The sequence below is a fragment of the Camelus ferus genome, chromosome 11, assembly GCF_009834535.1.
Source record: "Camelus ferus isolate YT-003-E chromosome 11, BCGSAC_Cfer_1.0, whole genome shotgun sequence".
NCBI lineage: Eukaryota > Metazoa > Chordata > Mammalia > Artiodactyla > Camelidae > Camelus > Camelus ferus.
The window spans coordinates 3,018,366-3,045,580 of NC_045706.1; the positions used below are offsets into that span (position 1 = coordinate 3,018,366).

A 27,215-nucleotide genomic window follows, 5' to 3' on the forward strand; every position below is an offset into this window, starting at 1 on the left:
TTTAACGATGGGCAGGAAAGCAGCAAATGCGAGCGGAAACCATCACTCACTATCCGCTCAAACTGACAGGCCTGCCGGGCATCTGCACTCTTGCAGTGGAGGGATGACCTTGGTACACTGAGGGGTGAAAATCGGCCATGTGTCCAATGAGGCAGGCGACTCCCCTCTGTCCCCAGGGAGAGCACAGAGGCCCTGCAGTGACACCCTCTCAGGTCCCAGAGGGTCCAGGCCCACACCCGTCCCCCTGGGCAGCCAGCCACCCAAGTCGTCGGAGGAGGGTAAGACCTGACCACGTGCCCCTCCCCACCCTCAGCACCAGGCAAGGTGCCAGGAGGCAGGAATGACGACACTGCCCCCAACCACTAAGACACCACACGTGCCGATCAAGTAAAAATGGCATTTTAAAATTTTCTAAATATAGACAGTCTTACAATCGCTTAGTGTGGCTGGACTATTAACTTTCTCACTTTGCATTTCTGCATTGTTCTATAAAGCTTTACGTAGAAGAAATTTTAAAATGAAAAGCAAAGGTAGCTCTTTGGCAGACTGTGAAGTACACACAGTTCTCTCTTGCTTCCCAGATCCAGAGGTCGGACCGCTACCTTGTAACGTTAAGCGTGGCCCACGTTGTACAGTCCATTTTCACATCATCAAATACAACCAGCAGCATTACAGAAACTAAGCAAGCCCCAGACAACATCAGAAAAACAAATACGTCCTCCTGCCTTTCTCATCAGACTCAGACCTTGTGGGAGTGATGAGGCCAGAGCGCTGTCGTCACAGGAAGATGGTGCAGCGAGAAATCAGCCAAACTCTTGGGAAAGCAGTGACTCTGCAATACGACAGCTGTTAATGGAAGCCTGACACTGGCTGGAAGTCATAAAGCTGAGACGATTGTAATGCTTTCCAAACTGGTATCCTTCACTCATTTTTATTTTTAGGAAAGGTGAGTAACACAGCCCACACAGAAGTCAGTGCTCCCCCATAGAAGCCACATCCATGGGTGAATGGACTCCATGGGAAGCGGGGGAATACTCTGCACAGAAGTGCAAAGGAATCTCACTGTGGACGTTGGGGCCGACGTCCAATGCACCTGCAGAAGCAGCAGCCTGGTGTCGGAGGAAATGAAGAGCCCAGGACTCACCAGGGCTCAGGAAGGAGGGTGACAACGGGCACCTGGAGCCTTCAGGATGCTGTGAGGTCCCCTCGGCCCCTGTCCTCCACATCAGCAGAGCCAGAGGGCAGGCCTTGGAGGGTATGCACGGCTCTGCCTGCAAAAAGCCAAGTGGAGGGAGAGCCCCCCGAGGAGGGTGAGGTGGCATGTCTCTCAGACAACGGGGGTTCTGATCAGAAGCCTTGCTACCAGACCCAGATGGCATCCAACTTGAGGAAGAAGTTCCCTCAGATGACTCTTGGACAGTAGAAGAGGGAACACTTCTAAACTCATCTTGCGTGGTCAGAACCACCCCAACACCAAAACCTCACAAACACATTAGCAGAAGAATTACAGATGAACATCCCTCATGAACTTAAACCTCTAAATCCTAAACAAAATAGCAAATTCAAACCAGTAATATGTACGGGAAAAAAAGATGATGCCTATGAATTAAGTGATGTACAGCATTTCAAGATTGGTTTAAAATTCTAAAATTAACTTACGTAGCATTTAAAGAATGAAGGAGAAAAATATCATTATGTTGACACGTGTACAAAAACCATTTAGCAAAATTCAACAGACTGGGGAAGCATTCTCAGTGCGAAGAAGGATGCCCATGAAAGTCCACAAGGGTGGCAGTTCCCCCAGATGCGACAAGGGAAGGATGCCCACTGTCATGACTTCTGTTCAGCGTCATCCTGGAGCTTCTAGCCAGTGCAGCAAAGGAAGAGAAATTAGAAACAAAGGTCAGAAGGGGAGAAGCAGATTGTGCTTACTCACAGACATCGCGATTTTCCACAGAGAAACTCCTAAGCAAACTACAAAACAACCCCTAGAACTGGGAAGTGAATTGAGGGAGATGGCAGAACAGGACCAACATGCACAACTCAAGTGTTACATGCCAGCAGCAACTGTTCAAAGGCTAGAAAAAGTTAAACTGATTTAGAACGCCATCAGAAACAGAGTATTCAGAAATCGGTTTTATAAAAGACACGCAAGATCTTTCAGCTGGAAACTACAAAACAGCACTGAGAGAAAGTAAAGAGACCTCAACAAACGCGGAGACAAACCACAGTCATGAGCCAGAAATTTCAGTACAAGGGGCGACCCTCCCCAAACTGATACACAGATTCAGTGGACTCCCATTCAGAACCCCAACAGGCGTTTTTGGAGACAGTGACACCTTGATTCTAAAAGTAACACGGCAAACTGAGACCCAGAAACCAAGACAACCTTCTGGGCAAAAAAGAAAAAAGAAGTTGGAGGACTCACATTACCTTAATTCAAGACTTGCCACAAAGCTGCATGATCGAGTCAGTGATGTACTGGCCCAGGACAGACACAAAAATTGGTTCAACGAAACAGCGTCCAGACGTATACAACCACACACGTATGGCCGACGATTTCTGACAAAAGCACCAAGGTGATTCTGCGGGGAAAGGAATCGTTTTTCTCCCCCAACAAGTAAGGCTGAAACAACTAAGGAACTGTGGGAAAACCTGAGTATCTCACTCAAGCCAGTGGAACACACGGCTAAACACAAAAGGCTAACATTGTAATATTTTTCAGAGAATTATAAAAGAACATATTCGTGAAATTACAGTAGGCAAATATTTCTTAATATATTTGATAGTCTTAATAATATACACAAAATATACTGGACAGAAAGGAAAACATTTTGGTTTTCCTCAAAATTAAAGGCTTCTACTCATTGAAAGCCGTTATTAGAAAAATAAAAACAGAAACCTCCAACTGCGAGAAAACGATCAGTTCCTACACCCGATCGGTGACGCGTAAGCAGAGACACAGATCGACAACAAGAGCCAAGAAAACACCAGGTAAAAACGGGAAAGAGATTTGCCTCACGATGAAAGCTTACTGACAACGGCGTTCAAAGTACGCCAACAGGAAAGGGCAGGTTTCCGCCACCACCACCACGAGAGCGGACACTTCACACCCCCGAGAACAGGCAAGAGCGCGGAGTCAGAGAGGCCCCGTGCCTTCCTGGGTGGGAACGTGAATCGTCAGCTCCGGGGCAAGTGCTGGTAACTGCTGACGAGGCTAAACAACCATGTGCCACGCAATCCAGCAAGTCCACGGCAAGGGACGCACTCGAGGGAAATGGAAACACGTCCACAAAGGGGCTTGAACGAGACTATTCACAGCAGTTTTAGGCACAGCAGCCCCAAACTGGACAACTCAAACGCCCAGCAACAGGGCACTGAATACAAACCTCTGGTATATTCGCACAACAAGCCAATACTTAATAACAAAGAAGGAACTACTTACTGACACACAAAACAACACGGGCAAACCTCGAAAACACTGTTGAACTCAGTATAAAAAGAGCACGTGCTGTAAGGCTGCATTTATGTGAAGTTCAAGAGCAAGGAAAATCCGTCCGACGCGAGAGAAAGCAGAGCAGCGGATGCCAACAGGGAGGGGTGGCAGGAAGGGAGCCCAGTGGAACTTTCCAGAGGGTTTTATATCCTGGTTTGTGTTGGTGGGCGCTGTACACATATATCAAAACCCACAGAACTTTGCACTTAAAAATCTATGCATTTTATTTATCATGTAATTTTTACCTTTTTAAAAATGAAATAAAGTGTTAACGAGTATTCATACAGATAATTTTATGCTATTCTCTAACTTTGAAATCTCCCTCCCCAAAATTAACCATACGTAACAGACAGCTGGTGCCCCCAAACCACTTCCCACTTCTCCCTTCCACACAGAGTCCCTGACTCTGGACAGGACAACCTCCATGTGTCCAGCACGGTGTGGCCAATGAGGTGAGAGGACCCTTCTCCTCCACCCGCTGCTGGGAATGTGAGTGTGGCCACCTGCACCCCAGATTTGGGCTTGAAGGCTCAGGACAAGGACCACAGCCTGAAGATGCAGGAATGAAAGCTGTGGACGGGGGGAGGCAGGCTCTCAGTGACCGTGCCACCAGCAGACGCACACTCACGGCTCACCCACAGGCACATCTTCCGCAGAGAAGTCAGCTGCACTGTATTAAGCCGTTACCCGGAGGACCCTGTTTTCCACAGATGAACCCAATCCTAACTTGAAGCAGGAAGTACTCAGAGCAGAAGCAGAGCTGAGTCTCACCCTCACTCTGTTCTCAATTCACAGTGGGCATTTAAAGCGGGTTTTCTCCCCCCAGCCCTCTCTTCCCCAAATTCACTTTAAGGAGAGTCTTTATAAAAAAAAAAATTCAACACATAATTTCTGTGATTTATTGTGCAACTGAACATGCTAAAAGACAAAATGACATTTTCCCTACAAATTATTTGGTGCCTGTGATTTTCTGAGCACTGCAGCCAGCTGGTTCTCATAGAAATAGAGAAGAGTGTATTCATATAGTTCAAAGGTTTGATTTTTTTTGGTCTTAAAAAAGACTATTGATTGTAACATGCAGCTCGACAGGAAAAATCTCGACAGAGGAGGCGAAAACTGGTATTTATTACTGCGTTTGTGCTCATTATGGCCAGCTCTGACAGGGGTCCATTAAAATCAATTTTTATGTTTCGTATGTATTTTCTGTATCTAATGTTCCTGGCACTGTGTTTATTGGCCAGTTAAGACAAACACTGAGCCGAGGAGTGGGTGGTTCGCCCTCTTCTGCAGAAATAACAAGGACTGCAATTTTAACACAACTTCCACTCACAATCAATGAATGGAGTAAACTGAACGGTACATTTCAGGACAAATCATTAAGGAGTGCTTCCAATTTTTTGTTTTGGCAATTAAAGAAATACAGTGGAGCGCGTTCAAAAAAAAGAAACGTGTTCCGTCTGAATCGGCAATACCCTCACTTCATGCTGAAAAGGGAACGTCGTGTCCTCCCCTCTCAGCTGCACACACGCCAGCAGTCGGACACCGTATCCAAGGGGGCCCGGGACCGCCTGACTAAGCAGTTCTCAGGCTTTGGTACAAAACTCACCTGGCAGGCCGATGACCAGCAAAGCCTGGTCCTGATTTAAACAAGATCAGGCCAGCAGCTTCCTGTCACCAAACTTCCAGAGAGCTCCCCACATCCCACTTGCTGAAGAATCACAGCGTTCACAGTCACAGGCAATCAGCCCCTCTGGAAACATACACACCACTCACACGTACTGGGCTACTAGTTACCGGTTCCGTCCCCGTGGTTAACGGGAGGTGGAGGGCTTCCAGGCTGCAAGCTGAAAACGAACAACCACGGCCCATCACCTTTAGAGACTGCTACTTTTTGCGATGGGTAGTGTCACCCCGCGATCGATGGAGAACGAGCAATAACCACACTCCTCCTCTCTGCTGCTCTGAACAAACGGCACGTGGGGGGTGTCACTGCGGACGCTCACTCACTCAGTGCCCGGGGTCTTCTGGCAGCGCAGTCTGATCCCGTGCAGACCCTGCTCACAACCAGAGAGCTCAATCTTCCCCAAAGGGCTGTCCATCACTTTGTATTTCACTTCACAGGTCCTCTCCATCCTCCCAAGGACCTGAAAAGAAAAACCATTTTTGAAGCTACACACACCTTAAAGAGCTGGGTCACTTGCAAAGTGCAACAGACACACATGCGTTTAAGACACAAAACTTCTTCCAAAGCTTCCCACCGCCCACTTTTGGAATTTAATCATGTAATGTGTCCTTTTTACAATACAGTTACTTCGAAGACAGAAAACTGCCTTAATTACCCAGAGCAGCCGGCCAACAGCCCACTCTCCTCTCACTCCTTTGGTTTCTCTCTGTTCCTATCTTTAACCAATGCAGAGTTAAGGCCGAAATAAGAGGTCCCGTTAAACAGTACCTAAAACTACTGAAAGTAAAACAATTACCAACAATTAATTTTTGCAACGAAAACTGAAGACAAACCATGACATTCTGAATAAAGTACGTTTAAGAATAAATCATTATGAATCATGGAAACGTAGATTTAACTCAGCACTTAACACGGCGGACCTGCGTTGTTAAGTGGTTGGGGGCGCGTGGACGTTGGGCTAAAACGCGCATGCTTTGGAAAGCAGGTATCTTTTATTGACGCTGAAAGAAATGTACAAAAACTACCCTATGATGTATCCTCCACGTTAACCATTCTGACAGGTACTAATTTCGGTCAGTATCGCAAAGGTTTCAAAGAAAGGAGGCACTAAGAGCCCTAAGAAGCCGGCACCAAGGTTTAGGGAAATTGGCGTTTCATAAAAACCACTCTGACCAGACGGGAGGCGAGAAGAGGGGTTCTGGGGAAGCTCCCTGGACCAGAACGGGCCTGGAGTGCCTCCTCCCCCCACAACACCCTCCCTGGGTCCCACAAACGTCCCCGGGGACACACATCTCCCGGGCAGAACCTCTATGCCAGCACTTCCCAGAGCGCCACCCTGGATGTCAGCCCCCAAGCACAGGCTGAGCGCCCCCTGGCCCTCGCTGCCCCGCCAGGCCTCCCTCTGAGCTCTGGGCGAGAAGGAGGGCTGCGGACTCGCTGTCTCCACTTCTCTGTCCTGGAAGCACTTCAGGTGAACTTGTCCAAAACTGTCCTTCCCTGTACGTGGCACTCGGCCAATGGCACCACGATCCACCCTGCCCCCACCCAACCCAGGCTTCACCCCAGGAGCTCCCCTACTCCCTGGTGCCATGCACCCCTGGCCCCTCATGCACCTGCATGTTGGCTCTCCTCATTTTCAGCTCTCTCGTGTCCACCTGATCCTCCCAGACACCCTCACCGACTCCCACCTCCCCAAAAAGGACGTCTCTGGGCCACCATCACACCAGGGCTCTCCCAACTCCAACCACCCCTCACCTCGAACAACACATCACCGCTAACTACATGAAGGGGTTACAGCAGAGTCAGCAAACTGCCCCCACGGGCCAAACCCGGCCCAGCAGCTGCCTTTGTAAATAAAGTTTTATTGGGACGTAGCCTTGCTCCCTGTTGGCAGGTGGGCTGTGCTGCCTTCGCGCCCCAGAGGCAGAGTGGACTGGCCGGCCCGCAGCCCTAAGTCCTCAGCGCTCCTCCCGTGCTGTGCGGGTTCCCATATCCGAGTCCCCTCACTTAGACTGTCCAGCTCGCACCACTCGGCCTGCTGTCTGCTTTACTGCGAAACCTCAACACACCCCATCACCCCACCTGGAGGTTCTCTTCCCTCCGCTGTGCCTCCCGCCTGCTCCTAATACCACACACGATCCCCTCCTCTGCCCTCCCGACAGCCCCGCAGAAAGGCACGTGTCTGTGCCCTGAAGAGGTCAAGCGGCCTCCTCAGCGGCTGAAGGCCGATTCTCAGCAGATCCCGGCTCAGTCAGGGCCCTGGCTCAGGCCTCCCCGAGCCCATCTCAGGCAGGACTCCCGATGGCAAGCATCAGAAACTGATACTGGCTAATTTAAGCACAAAAGCAATTTACCAAAAGGCTGCCCTGTAGGTGACTCCCAGAACTTCTGGGAAGGCTGGAGAAGCAGGCTCAGAAAACCGTAGGAACCCGGACTGGCTACAGTCCAGCCAGAGCCACACCCAGCCTCAGGAAACACCTGTGGGACAACCGGGGACTGCAGGCACGCAGCGGGCACTGGGGCCACCACAGCCGCTGGAAACAGGATGCTGCAGCCACCATCAAGTCCCCGCTGCCCGACTCCCTGTCACTTGTCCCAGGATTCAAGGCCCAGGCCGGAGCCCAGAGCTGGCACGGGGGCCAGGCCAGTGTGTGCTGCTGCCGAGTGGCTGGGAAAAGGGACAGCGGCTGGGAGGGCTTTGTCCATGTCAGCCCCGTGAAAGGACATAGCCCCAGCACTGCTGCAGAAGTTCAGACCGGCACGCATGCAACAGGGAGAAAGGTCGAACGTTAGATGTCCACTCCCCTTCCCAGCCTCAGTTTCTCATCAATAAAATAGGAATAATAATTCTGACTCCACCAACCTCACTGGGCTGTTCTGTGAGTCCAGCTGGAGAACACAGGAAAGGCTGTGAGTGGGGTGGGTGGGCCAGGCACCTCTGCAGCCTGCAAAGGAACTCTGTCCTGCACGGCACACCCCCAGCCCTCACTCCTGCTCCGAGGAAGGGCTGGGCAGACTCAGTCAGGTGTGCAGAGCAGGCCAGGGACGAGGCGATGAGGTGACTGCAGGTGCAGGGGCGTGAGGATTCCCCCCACCTGGGAGGGAGGACCAGGTCTCTGGAGAGCTCAGTACCCCTCGCTCCTCCGGGGGAAGGGCCATGCACATCACCAAGCCATCCCAGCCGCCAGACTCCAAGCACAGCCTGGACAGCCTGCACTTTGGAGGCTGTCAGCCTGGAATGAGGGGGAGGGCTGCTGGCCAACCCTGGCACAGCTTGAGCTGGAAGGGCTGCCTCTGAACCAAGTCACGCCCTGGCCTCAGCTCCGGCATCTCCACACTGGACGGAGAGGACTCAGAAGCTTGGCTTGAAGCCGCCGCGCTGCCCTGTGACCAGCGACAGGGCAATGGCCCTGGACCACCTGGTCTAAAAGCACGCCCCGAGCACAGGCTGCCTCATCACACTGAGAACCAGCCCTGGCCACCCTGAGTCAATCACAAAGCGAGGGAGGCCCCCTTTAAACCATGCCAAGAACCAACAAGAGGCAATCTGTCCCTAACTGGGAACAACCGTCAAGTTCAAAATCTGAGTCCTGAACAAGCGGCAGGTGTCAGTCCCAGCCGCGTCCACTCAGTGGGTCATCAGTTACTGCGACATCCGACAAAGTGGCGCTTAGACTTCCTTATCGGTTAAACGGAATAGAGATGAGACCGACTTCCGTTTCCCTGAAGTGAGGGTTCCCTGATCCACCTCCCCTGAGACTCAGGCCTGGTACCCACACCCGGCTCCTTCGGACTTTGCCTGGCCGGGCTGTACTTTCACGAGCACCTCTGGGTCTTAAGCCCATTAGCAGCACCAGCGCTAGTCAAAAATAATGCACCATAATCCACCAACGGGTACTCTGCCAAAAAGAGAAAAGCTGCAATTTTTACATAATTTTCTATCAACCCCGCCAGAGCTGACATCTGAGACACCACACAAACCGTGCACAGCCTTCTTCCCTGTGGACAACGAGGACATTCAGCATAGAGACCTTCCATGGGCAAAGGTAAAGACCAGCTGAACACTGAGCCTACTGTGTGCTGGGCAGCGCAGGCCCAGGACGGGCGCGCTGGGCTGTGAGGGAAGCGGGCGGTGTGTGCTGCCAGGAAGCCCGGGCAGAAATGGCAGGTCCCGCGGGCTGGCAGGCCGGGCGGAGAGGTAAGGGGTGGGCTGCAGACGAGATGGGGGTGTCACAGACGCCAGGAGGGGCCCGCAGAGGCTAGCAACCAGGGAGCCAGAAGAGTGAGGCTTCAAGGCAGGCAAGCGCGTCGGGGAGCGAGGACGGCTCAGCACAGGCTGGGGGAAGCACTGCCTGGAAAGCAACGATGCCGAACACACACAGGGCCACCGTGCACGACGTGGCACAAAGAAGCCGATGGAATTCTGAGCCATGTGTGTGACAGACCTGCCCGATGCCCCCCACAGCGACGTCCCCACGCTCTGCCAGGCCCCAAGGATGAAATCCCACCTGGAGTTTCATCAACTACCCCCAGCCTGGGGAAGGCCACGGTGGTGACCCCAGGAAGTGAGCTAAGAAGGGAACAAGGCCCGGTGGAGACACTTGCTCATGTGGACTCTGCAATATCCACAGCCACCACCCACCAAGCGCCAAGTCCAGGGCCAAGTAGGCAGCCTCGCGGGACCCGCAGGGAGGCTGCCACCAGGCAGGGAGGGCAGCTGCCATGGGAGAGCCACGAACAGGTTTGAAGAAAGTGCCATCCGCACAGAGACCCGAATGACAATGAGTAGCTGGCGGGGGAGGATGCACGAGGGAAAGCGGCTGAGGCCAACAGCCCGGCAGCAGAGCCGGGGAGGCAGGTGGCGAGGCCCAGGGGTTCTGAGGGGAGGTTTTGAGGCCAGCTTTGTCCCTGAGAAGCCCCAGCGCTTCAAACAAGGGCAAAATCCACCAGGTCTGCCTTTCCCGAGGTCCCTGGGACAGGCGTGTCAGGAACGGGCAGGCACAGAGGTGGGGTGTCACGGAGGAGATCTCGGAGATCACCCACCAAGGAACGAAGAGCCCGAGAGCCCAGGAGCAGAAGGGAGAGTGAAGGACAAGCCATGAACAAATACTAGTAAATAAATGCTTAATGAACACTTGAGTGCGCCTATGCACGAGCCACTGGGCTGAGGGCTTGCAGCTAGAACCAGGCAAACGCGCTCCACTTGGGGAGAAAAACCAGCCACCAAAAGCAAATCGCGCTGCACCGTCTTTGCAGCTTTTCTGTAAATCTAATGCTATTCCAAAACAAAAGTTCATTTTAGAAAAATCGATAAAGGTACAGCAGAATGATTTAAAATATTTCTGCTCTTACCTGCATTTTCTGAGTTTTCTACAGTAAACGTGAATTCCTTTTATGAGGATAAAAAAAATTGTATTAAAATCCAGTGTAACATGAAGTGCAGGTGATGACAGCAAATGTTCTGCATTTACTATGTCTCATAAGCTCACACATGTAAAAAAAAATAAAGGACTGTTGATACTTTTCTGAGTGAAATAAATACTCAGAGGTATGAACATTTTTTTTTTTAGTTTAAAAAAAAGGTTGAATAAAATGAAGAAACATGAAAACAAATCAGGTCCTTCTTTCTGGCCACAAGGCCCTACACATGTGGCCGCAACAGCCCCCAACAACCTGGGGCCCTCCCTTCCTGCCTGACCTCATCTCTGACCAGGACCCCCAATCCACTCTTCTCTCGCTGCTCCGCACACACACAGGTGTCCTTCTTGCTTCAGGGCCTTTGCACCTGCCACTCATGCTTCTTGAAATGCCTCCCCTTCACATATGGCACAGGGGCCTCTGCCACTTAGCTCCCAACCCTGCTCAAACAGCACCGTCTCATCTCAGAGAAACCCTGAGATAGTCCAGCTCCTCCATCCCTTAGTTCCCATTCTTTATAGCACTTAGATCACATGAAATTACACTAGATGTACTTTGTTTATTTGCTATGCATTGCCTTAAGCTCCAATACAGGTAGCAAATGTTGTGACAACTCTGGCCAATAATTAGAAGTTTGCTGACAGGTCTTGTTTTGATTAAAAAAAAAAATCCTATGTGGCTGGCACCATCTCCTCCCCTTTCTTCCTTCCTTGACATGGCAGATGTGATGGCTGGAGCTGTGGCAACCATCTGGTGAACATGAGGCAAGAGCCAAGAGACTGGAGAGCCCCAGCCCTGACACTGTGAGCCACTACCACAGCAGTGTTGTCTGCTGATAACTTCTCCTTGCGCAAGGAAAAGAAAGCCCATTTGTTTCAAGCCAGTGTTCTGAGGATTTCCTGTCTTCTTCAAGTCGGAGTAGTTCTAACTGGTCTCCTGCTGTATGCCAGCACTTAGAATGCATCATAGATGCTCGTACATACCTGCTGAACACATGAGCTAACTACCCGAATCACTGAATCATACTTGAGGTAAGGACTCAGAAGGAGAAATCCAGGATTATGGGAGCCTGCAGCTGCGGGTCTGGGGACCTGATGCTTCCTGGAGGAGGTGCTGACATAAAAAGGCCAAGTCAGAGTTTTCGGGGGAGGGTGAAGGAGAGGCGAGTCCCTGGCAGGCAGACCTGCACACGCTGAGGCCCGGGTGCCGGGGCGGATGCAGGTGTCTGTGAATGGAGGCAGCGGCAGCCCCAGAAGGGAGAGGACCCAGGTCCGAGAGGAGCCGCCACGGCAGCTGCTGGAGCGCCGAGCACCAGCGTGGGCAGTGGCAGCACCGAGACCCCAAGGACGTCAGCGGCACAGAAGGGGTGCACTGTGTCTGGGACACTGTACCCACATCCATGAGGAGCAGGGTCACGATGTGTGCAGTGGTCCTGGGGCTGAATGACAAAGAGTCCGCTCAGCTAACAGCTGGCCGTGTTTCCAAGCCAGAAAGTGGAGGCGGAAATTTAAAAAACCCAATCATCTATGAGCCCTAAGCACCAGCTGCTTACCAAGGGACTGTCCGGGGAGCAGCGACCTCAGGCTTCTGCCCGAAGCAGCCAACTGGCCCCGCTGGACCAGCCCTGGAGCAGAGGCCTGGGGGGCCCCGCCAGGGTAGGGGACAGGGAGAAAGCGCTCTGTCAGGGGACAAACCCAAGTGTTCAGGGCTTTGAGAACTAGACTAGAGGCGCCAACAAGCCAGCTCTCTGAATATTCACTGAGAGCAGACGAGGGCTGCTCACGCCGTGTGAGACCGCGTTCCTGAGCAGAGCCCGTGAGTCCGGTACCGCCTGCCTCCCCGCACTCACGGGGACCAGACCGCAGGTTGCACTCAGGACGCAAACGGGGTTGCACTGCCAGGCTCCCCCCTCCCACTCTCCTGGAGCACAAGCCCTGTGGCCCCAGCCAAGGGCCTGACAGAGCCCAGGAGCCGGCCCCCTGCATCATCACTGAAGCCACAAAGTGGCCGACACTAATTTGTGGCAGGAGAAAAAATGATTTTTCATGGCTATTTGGAGACTGCTGAAAAACGAAGTGAATTTCGTTTCATCTCCCTTTTAACATGAATGGCGTTTAATGTTCTGAATTAAGCAATTGGCGCCAGAGGCCGGGTTCCCATTATGAAAAGCAAGAAATCCATAAACAGAAACTGTCTTCTTTCCCCTTTGCTTGTAGTTTCCCAGGCCGTCCACACCTGTCTAAAAACTGTCCTTCCCACAACCGTCTTCACAATCAATCCTGCACCTTTCACTTGTAACCATTTCCAGTATCAGTATCCTACGCACTGAAAATGCCCATCAAGAGGCTGCCTTCTTACAAGCAGGGTCCAAACAAGCTGCCGAGACGTTTGCTACTGTCACCTCCCCGGAGGTCAGGGGCTCAGGGCCCACGGCCGCACACCAGGCCTGCCCGGGGCGCCCGTCTCGGCAGCTTCAGTGTTTCCCGGAGCTGGGTGTGCCAAGTGGGAGCTCGCTGGCACCCTGAGAACCGACCGAGGGGCGGGGAGGACCCATCTCTGCCCCTCATGACACCAACAGGGCAGTCATTAAATGAAAGCCAGCTGTTTTACAACCTCCCTGCTGAGCAGAGAACAAGGAGAGCGCGTCAGGGAAGCCCCTCTGGTCCTCGGCGCTGAGGTCAGCCCACCCGACCATCGGGCTGGACGGATTCTCTTAACTAGCGAAAAAAAACACATGTCAAACCCCCGGAAGAGAACAAATATTCACACCATCACCTCGTAAGAAACTGGGCCGAGGGAGGGTGGGAGATGGGCGAGGGTGGGGCTGACCCCCACCAGGTGTAAAAGTCGAGAAGGAAACTGCTGGGGAGAAGGCGAGGCCGCCTGAGGCCTGGCTCACCGCGCCACGAGCCAGGGCCTCCCCAGCACAGACCTGCCAGGTCACAGGCAACAAAAGACAGGCAGAGCCTGGGCTCCTCATTACACTCCAACAACCAAAAAGGGTTCAGTTAGGTTGAAATGATTTTGCCAAACAAAATGGTGCTGCCATCTGGCATGTCGAACTCAGAGTGCATCCAAAGTTGTGCAAAAACATCCCTCTCTATCTACACAAAAATCTGCAAACGGGTGTTTATGGCAGCTTTCTTCACAGCGGCCAAAACCAGGAAGCCACCAGGATGCCCTTCAGTAGGAAAACGGCTAGATAAACTGCGGCTCCTCCAGACGCTGGTGTATTATATTCATCGCTAAAAAGTAACGCGGTGTCCAGCCACGGAAAGACACGGAAGAAACGTTAAGTGCCTAGTACCACGTGAAAGAAGCCAATCTGAAGAGGCTGCCCACTCTGGGATCCCAGTTCTTTGGAGACAGTAAAAAGAGGAGCGGTTCCCGGGGCGGGGGGAGGGGGGTGGGTAAGGGGTGCACGGGATTTTCAGGGCAGTGAGACTACTTGCGCAGGACGAAGCACCGGTGGATACATGACACCACATCGGTCAAAACCCACAGACAGCGCACCAGCAAGACGTAAACATGGTCAAACGTGCCATCCGGCGGGGGTGGCGATAGTAGGGGGGCGGGCTATGCACGGGTTGGGGCAGGAAGTGTACGGAAACTCTGTATCTTTTGCTCAGTTTTGCTGTGAACCTAAAACTCCTCTGAAAAACATAAAGTTTACTAATTAAGAAAAGAATCATTCAAAGCCCCTGTTGTGGGGCTGACCCATGAGGAAAATGGTGCTCCCTGCTTGCTGCTGAGTTTCCGTGAACCTAGCTATGTGCACACAAAGGGAGGAGCCATTCTGCATCAGTTACACAGCTAAACGTCCAAACCAAAAACTGCTTGTGTGGGACTCCCACAAATGCCACGTTCTCCCCGCTCTGCGCTTACACAAGGACGCCCTGGGTCTGGGACCTGTGCCTCTTTGATTCTGATCACTGGACACAGCCCTGCTGAGCACCTTCCTGATTAGCGATGCCTTGGTTGTGAAGAACCTAACGAGGGCTGGGGAGCTCGGGGCCAGGGTGGAGAACGGCTGCCACAGCACCACGCGCACGTGCGTCTCAGCATCCCACGTCACCTGAAGAGCGCGCCTTATAAAACAGACGTGAAAACATCTGCCCGTCAGAGCCGCCACCTTAGAGGGACATCTAAGGAAACTTGTCCACTGGTCTTTAAAACAACCATTTCTACATAAAAACAGGCACTGACGACATTTAAAAGTTATACTTAAAATAAAACTGGGTTTTCTTTTCCAAACTCTTCATTTTTGTTCATGTTATCAAACCAAGTCTGAGCAACGCAAGAAGGTAACTACTTCTCTGTTCTGAAGCTCAAACACTGTTTTACATCTGTGTAATAAAACAAGAATTAGTTACAGGGCAGTGAGAATACAAACCTGTGTGTGTGTGTAAAAGAAACAGAACACACAAAGAGCAAGTGCATCAACCGTTTGACAAACTGCTCCAGAAACCTCCTGAAGCCTCAAGCACGTTTGGAAAATGTTTCCAGGTGAGACTGCTGCTCACATTTCATTCCAACAGTTTAAAATCTCTTTGGATCTAGCCAAAAACTGGCGCATGATGCCAGAACCCCGAACAGTAAGACCTACAGAAGTCTTTCTAGAAGTTTACTAGTAACTGTCACTTATCTCTTTAAAATGCTCCCTACAAAGCTTCCCCCCAACCAGGGCATCACAGACCAGAGTCAAACCCACACGCAGACTCTCCGTGAAATGCAAGGCACTGGTGTCAAAGTGCTCAAACCTCAGTGTGCACGCTCAGCACACACGGTGGGGGCCAGTGCACACACAGTCACACGCTGCACACCATGCTGGCTAATTAATTTTGTGGAGAAAAAAATTTTACAGCAACATGACGATAAAACAGGAAAACCACAATCCCAATTTCGCTAAGGTAGCCGAGGAGACTGTAAGCAGGGTTCCCACTGCTGGGCTCCCAGACCCTCGGAAGCTGGCAGTCACTACCCAGTCTGCCCCTGCTCTGAGGGCTCTTTGGGAGAAGGTGGGAGAGGTCCTGCTCTAAGGCACTGTTTGTTCAGGTGATTCTGCTTCAGTCCTTTTTAGGCAATTCACGGAAGTAAGCTCTGAGTACTTAGAGAAGGAAAAACTGGTCTTTAACCACAAATGGGTCACCATCCAGGACACCAGATGCACAGATGATCAGAGGAAGCAGGTTTCAAGAACAAGTGAAGCCCAGACCTTCCACAAGGAGCCCAGGATCAGAGGTGAGGTGTGAAGTCTGCACTGACAGCCATCAGAGCAGGATCTGGAACAGCAGCCAACAACCCTTCATTTGGCAGAACGGCCCCTCCTACCTGCTTCTCGCCCACCAAACTGCTGGGGTCTCTGAGCACAGCGAGGGGCCAGCACCCAGGGGGGACATTAAGCACCCCCTGGAGCTGCAGGAACCTGGACCAGGGAAGCCAGCACATCGCAGGTCACCTCCACCCAGCTGGAGCCTGTCCTCAGGGCCCAGTGGTCCTAAGGGGTCTAACCAGCCCAGCACCCCCCGGCGCTGGGTCCCCAGAAAGGGGCGGGAGGTGGGCAGGAGGCCTTGGAGCTCTGGTCTGGTCTCGGCCGTTGGTGACTCTGTGCGTCTCCCAGGCCCTGCGCCCCCCACCTCCCTGCTCACAGCTCCTTCCCGAGGGGTGAGTGGTGCCCACAACGGGGCAGGTCTGCTGGGGGTGGGACCACACAGGGACCTGACCGGCCTCCCCGCGGGTTCCTGGGCAGCGCGGGGGACACCAGGCCGGGCAACTGCAGCCAGACCCGAGCAGGAGCGTGCACCTCGGAACCTGCTGCTCAGAACCTGGCGCAACCTCCTCGCAGGTTCAAAGCCCACAGCCCCGCTCCGCCAGGTCCTTTGACTATTAAAAGCCCCTCTGTGTTCTCAGCCACCGTGAGGAGAGCGGCCGATTCCGCGATGCAGGGAACCCTGGGCCCCGCGTGGACCCCAAGCTCTGAGGGAACCCTGGGCCCCACGTGGAGCCTGAGCCCCATGGGGATCCCTGAGTCCCACTCTTGCCCCCCGAGCATGGGCTGGGAAACCCCGTGTCCTCCGCACAGAACACGCCCTGCGGCGCAGGGTCCACACCCGCCTTCAGGACCCGACCAGCAGGCTGATGCGCAGGCCCCGGCCTCCCCAGGCCTCACTGCAGCCCTGCGTCACTCCCGCCCACGGAACTGCAGGGAGGACCCAGGACGATCCGCGTATAGCTCACTGTGAAGGGAAAACATGAAAAATACCATATTCTCCCTCACTGTCCAGTACCCGTGAGCTGCATACGTTGCCAACAGCGACGAGGGAGCCATCGCCAGGAAGGTGGGAGCGCTGCCCTGACCGCGGGGTCTGACCGGGGAGCTCTGGCCCCCGGGGCCCCCCGCACGGGCCCTGTGGCTCGCCCTGTCAAGGGCACAACTCTCACAGCCCGCGCGTGTTCCCGCGTCCCGGCACCAGGAAGCCCGGGCCGCTCGGTGACAGCCCGTCCCAGAGGAGCAAAGGGGCGGCTGCTGCTGCTCAGCATGAAGTGTCAGCCCTTAAACCTGGCACGCCCTGGGAAGCTTCAGCTTAAATACGTCACGGCAGAAAATAACCTTCTTCACAGGCCTCTACAGCGGGGCCGTTTGGCTGACTTCTTAGAGAATAAGTAACATGTTGGAACACGTGGGAGAATCTGAGAGACACAACTTGTCCCACGAGGCAAAGCAGCCAGACCCCAGAGGCCCCTGTTCCAGAGCAGCACAGGGCGGCCTGCCCGTGGTCACCGTGGACTCTGGGGGAGCACGTGCTTCCTGGACCAGCCGGACGGTGCAAGGTGCAAAGCTCCCAAACGTCTCTTCCCCACAGCAGATGGGATTCACAGTCCTCCCCACCCCAGTAAAGCCCCCGCAGTATCGAAGCATCACATGCCTGTTTGCAATCAAGCCCTGGGGAAAAAGTCCTAGTTAATAAAGTCTCCCACCTGCATATGGATAGATTTGGATGTTAAAAACGAGCGCCTGTGTGTCAGTGACAGAATCAGCTTACACAAGGGAATCACTATAACCCTTTCCCCAGGTTCAGTCACCAAATCTCTGTCTGCACCGATTTATCCAGCCCGGTGTGTACAGTGAGATCCAGATTCTGTAACAGGCTCCACTGAATCCCTCAGGAGACAGCGACAGCAAATGGCCTGGAAGAGCATCCCCACACTCGGGATGTGAACCAACTGTAGCTTTTGGGGAGGCCTACGGAACTGTGCCCCGCCCAAGGCCGGGAGGCTGCCAGGACCCACTAGCCCATAAGCAGCCTGGCCCTACCCCCCTGCCCATCAGCATTTCCCTGGGTGGATCCGCACGTTCTAGAGGATGCACCTGAGCCGGGCCTGAGCAGCCGGGACGCCTGCGGGTGCAGAGCTCAGGCACCTGAACGCCTGCCAATGACCAGGGGTGGGCGGGGTGCAGGGCGTTTCTCAGTAGTGGGGGAAAGTCCAAGGAAACACATCCTGACACGTGAAAATGATATGAAATTCCAATTTCAGTCTCGAATACAGCTTCACTAGAAGGTAGCCAGGCTCGTTGTGTCCTATGGCGGCAGCTCTTGTCGGCACAGCTGACCCTCGGACATCCCGGGTCTGAACCGCGCAGGTCCGCTGACATGCGGGCGTTTGTCAACAGTAAACGCAGGAGGATGCGTGATCTGCGCTTGGCTGAGTCCCCGGCTGCAGAACCACAGAGCGGACTGGGACTATCAGTGACACCTGGATTTTCAAACATGCAGGGGGCTGGTGCCCCACTCCCATGCTGGTCCAGGGTCAGCTGTGGTCGTGACGAGACTGTAGAACCTGAAAAGCCAGAAATACCCTCCAGTCCATTGCAGGAAGAGCGTGCCTCCTCCCGCCCTAAACGCACGTGGAGTGATGATCAGCTGCCCCGGCTTTGCGCCGCTGGATCCTCCCCTCCCACCTGCTCACGAACAAACCTTAAGGCCCCTCTGGTCTCGCATGCTCATGCCCTTATCTCTGACCCCACAACGTCAAGCAAGATGTGGTTACAAATTTTTCCGGAATGTCTTAAGTACTGGCTTAGAAAGAGCAGCCGCTAGTCTGCAGGAGGGCTCAAGCCTGGCCCCGACCGAGGACCACGGAATTAAGTCCTCTTTATCCGTAATAAAGAATAAGTTTCACAGTGTCTGCGGTGAAGGATTCTCGGGTAGAAGCGCGGCGTGATTTATGACTGGGTGTCCCAAGTGGAACAGCCTTATGTTCCGGCTACGCTCTGGCGGCCGGGAACGAGCCAGCCTTGATGGCACAAGGCTCCTGGAGGGACGGACGCCATCCCCACAACAAGGCCACCAGCCACCGACGAGCGTGCTGCTTCCGAATGATTTACCCGAGGCAGGAAATTCTAAGCCCTGCATTAGCTACGTCGTGCCCAAAACCTACCAGTGGCTCGATAACTTGAACATGTAATTCTGTACCTTTTACTCTTTCAACAATAATTCAGTCTAATCCTAACGCTGAAGCCAAGATTTCCAGACCAAAAGTGTACTTTCCGTTTGATTAAATACTAATAAATGCAAGAATAAAATACCAGTCTCTTACTTCACAGTAAATTCTTCAACAACTGTAAACCCTAAGAACTAATTATCTCTCCGGAGAAGGGGACAGATTCTTCCCCTCAAAGACAGTTCAGTCGTCTGAAGTTCTTAATTACACCATTTAAAACAATTTACAGCAGCCCGGGCTTTGGAAGGATGACGTCACAGTGGCTGGTCAGTCAGCACGGCCTGAGGTGACGCCTCTGGACGGCCGGTCCCGGGAGACAAAGAATCTGGCGGGAACTCCCTGCGGGACAGACCGCGCAGAGAGCCACGATCCTCCACAACGCACGCGAGCTTGCACAAGGCACTTTGGCCTTTTTGCCCATGTGTGTCTGGCCCTTTAAAATTTATAAAATATCCTCGTGTACTTGATCCATTAAGAAGTGAAGAGTGAAATGCTGCCCAGGAAGACGGCAGGTTTCCCAGAGGAGGGGTTTTCTTTGTTGTCCATTGTTGTAAGCAGACTGTCAGGCCAGGGCACTGACCTCAGTCCCTCTGGGGCACGCGTGCACCAGGCCCAGGGGCGGCGCCTGGACTCCCACATCAAACCCTGGGACCGCGGCGTCTCCGGCCTGCTGACTCGGCACAGGAAAGCTGCCTTGGCCACGAGGATGCAGAGGGCACCCCCTGCAGTGGGATGCGCAGGGCTGAAGCCCAGAGAGGTTAGACGTCACTGAATCACACACCACCCGCTGAAGTGTCCTCTGCGCAGGGGCCTGTCCTTACTGTAGGTGATGAAGAAACAGTCCACCCTGTGAGGAAGCTGCGGGAAACCTAAAGGGGGACTGCCCCTTGGCACCAGTTCTGGGCGGTGGTGCTTTAGTTAGAGTTGGGAACATGCTGTCCCCAGGGTACGGGTGGGACGGAGTTGGGCCTAGACAGAGAAAAGCAGAGGGGGCACTTGGTGGCCGTGAGCACACGCGAGCTCTCCCGCTCTGCTTCCTCCTCAGTAAAGGGGACCCCCACGTGGACAACTCAGTCAGGGCTCCCCGAGTCCCAGGCAGCACTGCCCACGGCCACTGTCAGTGGGCTGTGCACCAGCGCCGGCATCCCCGTCTCCTTCACGTGGATTTAAAAGCAACATGGAGACCAGGCACTTAGCAGCCAAAAGGTAAAATGAGGGGGAGCTGCTGGAGCGGCCGGTGCCAGTCACAGGGCCAGGTGGCAGGGTCACCGGGCGGCAGAGAGGCCGGCGGGGGTGGACGTGGATGGGACAGCGGAGCAGGCTCAGGACATGCACCTGGGGCTGGGCGTCTGGCTCTCCAGGGCCCCTCGCACACGTGTCCTTCTGACAACACCCGCCCCCATTCGGGGCATCCGTGGAGGGAGCCACCACCCTCACCCAAAGCAGCGCCAAGGACACTGCGAACACGTGCTCCAGAGGCCCAGCAGGAGCTGCCTCTTCGGCCCAGGCCTGGGGGAGGCGGAGGCCGGGAGCCGCTCCGGGGTGGCACTGCCGGTAACTCAAAGTGCGCACAAGGATGGTGCGGGAGCAAGCCCCCGCCTCCCGAGGCTCGGTGGGACGCGTGGGTAACGCCAGACAGCGGACCGGCAGCCGGGCACCAGCTGATTTTCACTGAAGTCCCACCAATAATGCCACTTGGGGTCAGAGTTTCCAAACTCAACAGCTGTCATCGACGTTTTGATGCTCCGTAAATTTCAAAGGTCTCCACTTTCACTTAGGGCTTCCTTCCCCGTTTGCTAGGGGTGTGTGTAGTTTTAGTGACCCATCAGAATAATAGTGAAAATCTGGTTCAGTTTCCAAAAGGGGAGAAAATGAGTGACGTACCGAGACAGTCCTTCGTGCCCCCCATTACGGTCCAGCAGTCCGGATGGGACATGAGGACACATCCCGTCCGGATGACCGTCACTCACTAGTGGAAAGGAAAGGAAAAGACCCTTCAAGGACCTCCCGCTTCACTCTTTCACTCACTGTGGAATTCTTGGTGGTGGCAGACGATCAAGCTTCCGTCTGCAAGAACGTAGCTGTCGCTCAGAGGGTCCCTCCGGTCAACCAGGTGACCGCATGTCTCAGGACCATCCTGCAGGGCACACCTGCCTTCACCCCCTACAGACCCACTCCTGTGCTGAATGTTTACCCTTTGATGTCACTCCAGCCACACGATGTTTCAACAGTCAAGGTCCCGAACGCTGGCTTGAATGCCAGCCACGCGGGAGGTTACACAGCACTGGTCCAGATCCAGAACCCGGGCGCCAGCAGTCCTGCGCTCCCACCCACACACGCACCCCTGCCCAGGGGACTGGAGTTGTTCCTACAGCACCGACTTCCTCTTCATTAGCCAGCGCAAGGACTGCCCCGACGCGGGGCTATAAAGCAAAAGGACTGCCTTCCACCCGCACCCCAGGCGGTCTGCAGAGTTTATCCAAAGGGGCACGTGGTCCTCTAGGGAAGCCCCCCCATCGCAGCTCCAGGGCCCACCTCGGGTGAGGGACAGCAATGCCGTCACCAGCAGGCAATCAGGCCCCCATCCCCCCCAACTTGGCAACACACCTCACCTGCTGGAACCATCTCCCAGCTGTACTGCGAGCTCTTGGGGGGCACCAGGACATCCTCTGCTCCTCATGCCTGGGCTGTAGTGTGTGGCTGAGGAAGCAGCGTGGGCCTCGCCTTTGCCCTGCACACATGTGCTCCCAGAAAAGACGACACGCCACAACACGGCAAAGCCTCTGAGCCGCCTTTACCCCTCTGGTCCCGAGTTACTCCTCCCCGTCCCTCACCCACGGTGGGAACCGAGCAGCAAATAAGGGGCAGATCCAACCTCCTCCCTCCCCGGCCAGCTGGTCAGCCGACGGGACAGGATGGAGCCAGGCGGCACCCCAGGAACCAGCCGGGCTCGGGAAATCCCGGGCTGCCCGGGCTGGGCGTCTGTGGGTACCGGGATCTGCTCACGGTAGGCAAAAGAGGATGACGGCACCAATTAAACCAGGTTCAAATGAAATTTCATGTTTAATGTAGAAAAATCATTTTTGCTCAAGTTACCTGATTTCAGACACTTGTGATACGCACGAAGTATACATGAAATCCACATTGACACACAGAATCTGCCTGTCAGTAAAAACGAAGACCAACCCACGACCCATTTATCTACAAATGACACGATGACTAAGTAGTGTGCAAATATTTTTCCTTGGAAACAGGGATTATTACAAAATCATATGTAAGCTACACCCGATCTTTGTTCAAATAATTGATTGATGTAATCATCTCTCTTCCATATCTTCCCACTACCATGAGGAAAATCTCCATTGCATGTTTCAAAAACTAGCAGAAATGTAAAACTTGTTACTACAAAATTTAGCTGATGCAGTTTATCTAAATTACAACAGATTCAATTCTTCAAATAATATTTACAGATGAAAATCTTACAGATCTGCAATGTTAAATTCAAGGGTAACTTTAATTAGAAGAAAAATCCAGGCTGTAGCAGAATAAAAAACGCTTTGATAATTAATTAACTACTTTTTAAAAATGCTAAGAACCTACTCTGTTAGCAAGCAAGCTAACACTTAACATCTTAAAAAAGGATTTTTTTTTAAGACACAGATGTTTCCTCCATTCCTACAAGACTGCCCACCAGGTTTAGAGCACGCTGACTGTCAAGGGCACAGAGGTGAGAGCGGGGCGCGGTCTGGAAGCTACCCGACCGGAAGAAAGAAAACACAAACTTATTCGTCAAGGGAACGACAAGCGTCCGGATGAAAACGCTGGATTGTCACCTTCCCTGTTTTACAACGTCCTCTAGAAAGTCAAGACGTTTTGTTTCTTATTTTTTCCCTACACCGAACACTAAAGCTGGGATAGTTTCTGGAACTGCTTCTGAAGAAGACCCCGCCCGACGGCTCCTTCCCTCCGCAGACACAGCAGCGCACTCGCCAGCCTTCCTGCCCAGGGTGGCTTGCAAGGTGTGGGTCCAGGAGACTCGGACGGGCCACGCAGAGTCAGTGACCAAGCATGTGTCAGACCTTCCCTCTGGTTACGTTATCAGATACATTTCCCTTTTATTGTGGTAAAAGACCTGTTTATCACTTTATAAGTGTACAATTCAGTGTCATCTAAGACTTACATAACTGTTGTGTGACCATCTACCCAAAACTTTATCATCTGCAGCAAAAACTGTCCCCACTGAATACTGCCTCCTCCTCCCTCCAGCCCTGGAAACCACCAATCTGCTTTAATCTCTGGGAATCTATTCTAAGCACCTCATGTAAATGGAACCATAACAGTACTTGCCCTCTGTGTCTGGCTTGTTTCAGTGGCATCATGTGTAAAGGTTCACCTGTGTTGTAGCCTGTGCTGGAATGCCCTTCCTTTTTAAGGCCGAGTAACATTCCCCTGTATGGATGGGCCATATTTTGTGGTTTGTCCGTTCATTCCTTGATGGGCATCTGGACAGTCTCCCATGTTTGACTACAGTGAACAAAGCTGGGAACACTGGTGTACGAGTAAATGCTCGAGTCCCCGCTTCCGGTTCTTCTGGGTACGTGCCTCGGGGCAGACCTGCGGGCTCACACAGCAAGGCCGAGTGTAACCTGGCGAGGGGCCCCCCCGGCTACATGCCCACCAACAACACACGAGGGCTCCGGGTCCTGCCTGCCTCGCCCACCTGTGTTATAAGTGTTCAAATGCCACCACCGTGACTCTGCGGTGCATTCAGTCCTTCCACGGCCCCACCCCAGCGATGCAGCGAGACCCTGCGCTCACAACGTCAACTTCCAAAAATGTTTAAGTATCGTACGTGTGTATTTCAGTGAAGCCAAGCGGACTTTATACCCGAGAATCATACATACCCAAGGAAAAGCCAAATAGACAATGATTAGAGAAATAAATGGTCTGGCAGAGTAGAATTACTTGTCTGCAGTCACCTCCGGATCAAGGAGAAAACATAACACAGCAATTACAGTGTCTGAATCACTGTGCAGTAACATCTAAGCCGAACATGCAGTCACTCCATCAACTTTAAACAACCTGGAGCTAAAATGACTGTAAAGCTTTTTCTACTTGATAAAATACGATTTTTGTATAGAAATAACATGAGAGTACAAAGAAATAGGCACGTGCCAGGCAAACACAAAGAGAAAGAGCCAACAAAAAGGAGGAAGGCCTCACAGGTGTGCTGGGTGCCTGGGCCTGGGTGTGTAAGGAAGATGCAGATTTGAATGTGGTCTCGCGGAGCAGGAACTGCCACGTGTAACGTGTGAACAGAAGCACACGCGGTGGGAACGCAGTAAAAATTAAACTATCACGAGCGCAAATCTGATCCCACAGCTTAAAGCCATACATATTCCAGACACTTTGGGGTAGCAATAATCAACATCTCACACAGGAAAGGCAAAAATTTTAAGCCCAAAGGAAAAAGCAAACAGAACCCCTGTCGAGTCAAACGACAGACAAGGACTATGGCTTCGCATGTAAACTGCACAACCATCTCCGCAAGTCAGAGCTCTCTTCCTGAAACAACTCGTCAAATGGTCTGATTTCACAGAACTTCGCTGTACTTTGAAATGCATAATTAGCAACAGCCACAAACCTTCTTCATGACAGAAAATATTACCTTTGCTCTTCGGTCAGAGGAACCATCTGGCTGGAGATGTCTATGTCATTTGCTTTTCCAAATTCAAGGGCAGCACCTGCTGGACCGTCTCATTCTAGAGCACAAGCCCTGTCTCCCCACCTCCTGACACAGGGCGTGTATCGTTCACTCGCCTCCCGTCCACCTTCCCTCACACTCCCCTCCTTCCCCCTCCCTCCGGGCACTCCAAGCGGGGCCGGCCCCCCAGACCCTCGAAAGCAGACCATGCAGAGGCTTCCTACACTGCCTCACAGGAGACTGAGGGTCTCCACGCAGGGGCTTCTCAGGGAGGAGCCGGCAGGGGGGAAGTGAGTAGGAAGGAATAAACTGAGAGTTTGAAATTTGTAAATACTAACTACTACATATAAAATAGATTAAAAAACAAAGTTCTGTATAGCACAGGAACTATATTCAATATATTATAGTAACCAAAATGAAAAATATGAAAATGAATATATGTCTGTATATGCATGACTGGGACATGGTGCTGCGCACCAGAAGCTGACACACTGTAACTGACTTATACTTCAATTAAAAAAAAAGAAATAGACGACCACTGTGGAGACAGATGTTAACCAGACTTATTGTGGTGAACATTTTGCAACATATACAAGTATCAAGTCATTATGTTGTGCACCTGAAACTAATGTAATGTTATATGTCAATTATACCCCAAGAAATAAACTAATGAGCAAGTGAGCAGTTTAAGTGTGCCCACACTCAGACCGAGAACAGCCGCGTAACTGAGTTCCATGGTGATTCTGCAGCCCCAAAACTTCAGCCTGAAGCTAAAATGTTAAAAAAATAAAAATACTCCATTTTATTTTATATGATATTTATCCCCTAACACGAGAACACACTGCGTGGTACCTGGTATCTCACAGGCCTGTGTTCTGGTGCAGAAAAGGCAAGCGAGGCTGCAAGTCACTAAGCCCCTTTCGCACTGCATTGTTTTCACTTTTGTCTAAACCAAGGAAGCCAGCAGGCTAAGATAACCGAATACGCTTATCAACGGACTAGAAAACAGAAGAGGGCCAGCAGGAGAGGCTTATCTACCACTGAAGCCCCTGATTTCACTTAAATTTTCCAAATTCCACTGCTTCTGGAAAATTTCCCATTGGTTATGTTTTTTGGGGGGAAATTTCACTAGTTTTATTTTCCCTAGACATATCTGCTCCCAACTCTGCCTTCTCTTTAGGAAAACAGCAGACCACCGTTAGCCTCCCCAGATCATCAGCACTGCTGGTTTAAGTCTGTGACACTTTCCAAACTTGGTGTTTTCCCAAAGTATCTTCCAGGAGGGTCTTTGCTAAATTGTCTTACAAATTACCAAGTCAGAAAAAAAGAAAAAAATCCCCAAACCCACCCTCCCCACAAGCCTGGACTGGACAGAGGTCCAAAGGGTGGTGGAGGGCACTAGGGTGCAATCACTGCCTGGGGGACACTCCCTCCCAGCTCCCTCCCACCCCAGAAACCTGCATCTCAGCTGCCCCCGTGGGTGGCATGCGACGCACAGGCCCCCACCGGGAGGGTGCTTGTGAAACATGTGGGACTGTCCTGAACAACAGTGGGTCAGTGGTCCTACGTCCTGTGTCTACACACTCAAGTCTAAAACTAACCCAAACCTAAAGCCTGGCTCCCTTGGACGCACAATGTTCTGTGCAGCTTTCCGACCCACAGGGTTTCCCAGGAGTGCAGCCCCTCTGCGACTCCAGGGAAAGATGGGCCCCATTTTCTTTGGAACTTTACAAACAGCTGTCCAGCATTTCGGCAAAATCATGGTTATAAATGCCAGATGGTGAATCACCACTGACCGCACTGCCCGGCTCTGCGCATAGCCACTGTGTTCCAGGTACGCACACCCAATTACATCTTCGTGCTCCTGGGGTACCCCTGCCTGAGATTTTTTGTTCCAAAAACATAGAATTTTCTTATAAATTATTGCCTGTTTATTCATAGCTTGAAGTTGTTCCTGAATAGTTAATGTGGGTAGATGTGACCCATGAATTTCATTTCAGAACCGGGAAGGGACGGCTACAAACCATGTGTACCTAAAGGGGGCATGGGGTGGGCCCTGCTCAAAACCACGAGGCTTCAACAGAAATTCCCAGCACACATGCCAAGACCGGGAAGCAAAACACATTTATAAGAAACTTGTTTAAACTTATTAAAAATTAACTATAATTTTTAATCTTTGATATCTAAATGATTTGGTCAAATATGTATTTTTTTCCATTCTGTAACTTTCAGACAAGGGGTAATGCTCAAAAAGAGAATAAAACATTTGAGCCCCCGTATCTAACAGAATTCCAAGCCTGCTTCTACCCGAATAATAGAAAATCTGAGGCCAGAAACCGCTAAATAAGAGGTAATGCAACTAGGCATAACACAATAAAAGATATTACCTTCAAAATGCATTACTGTGGCCA

The 27,215-nt window shown here is 52.3% G+C and overlaps 1 protein-coding gene across 2 annotated transcripts in view; it reads right to left on the reverse strand.

The window, feature by feature from the left end:
- MGMT (O-6-methylguanine-DNA methyltransferase) overlaps positions 1 to 27,215 on the reverse strand; it is a 230,785-nt gene that overhangs the window by 181,437 nt on the left and 22,133 nt on the right. For both annotated transcript variants that reach the window (XM_006179652.3, XM_014554999.2), the window contains exon 2: positions 5,504 to 5,640. In XM_006179652.3, coding sequence (XP_006179714.1) covers positions 5,504 to 5,628 — 125 coding nt within the window. In that variant the 5' untranslated portion in view covers positions 5,629 to 5,640. The remainder of the gene's footprint in view (positions 1 to 5,503; positions 5,641 to 27,215) is intronic.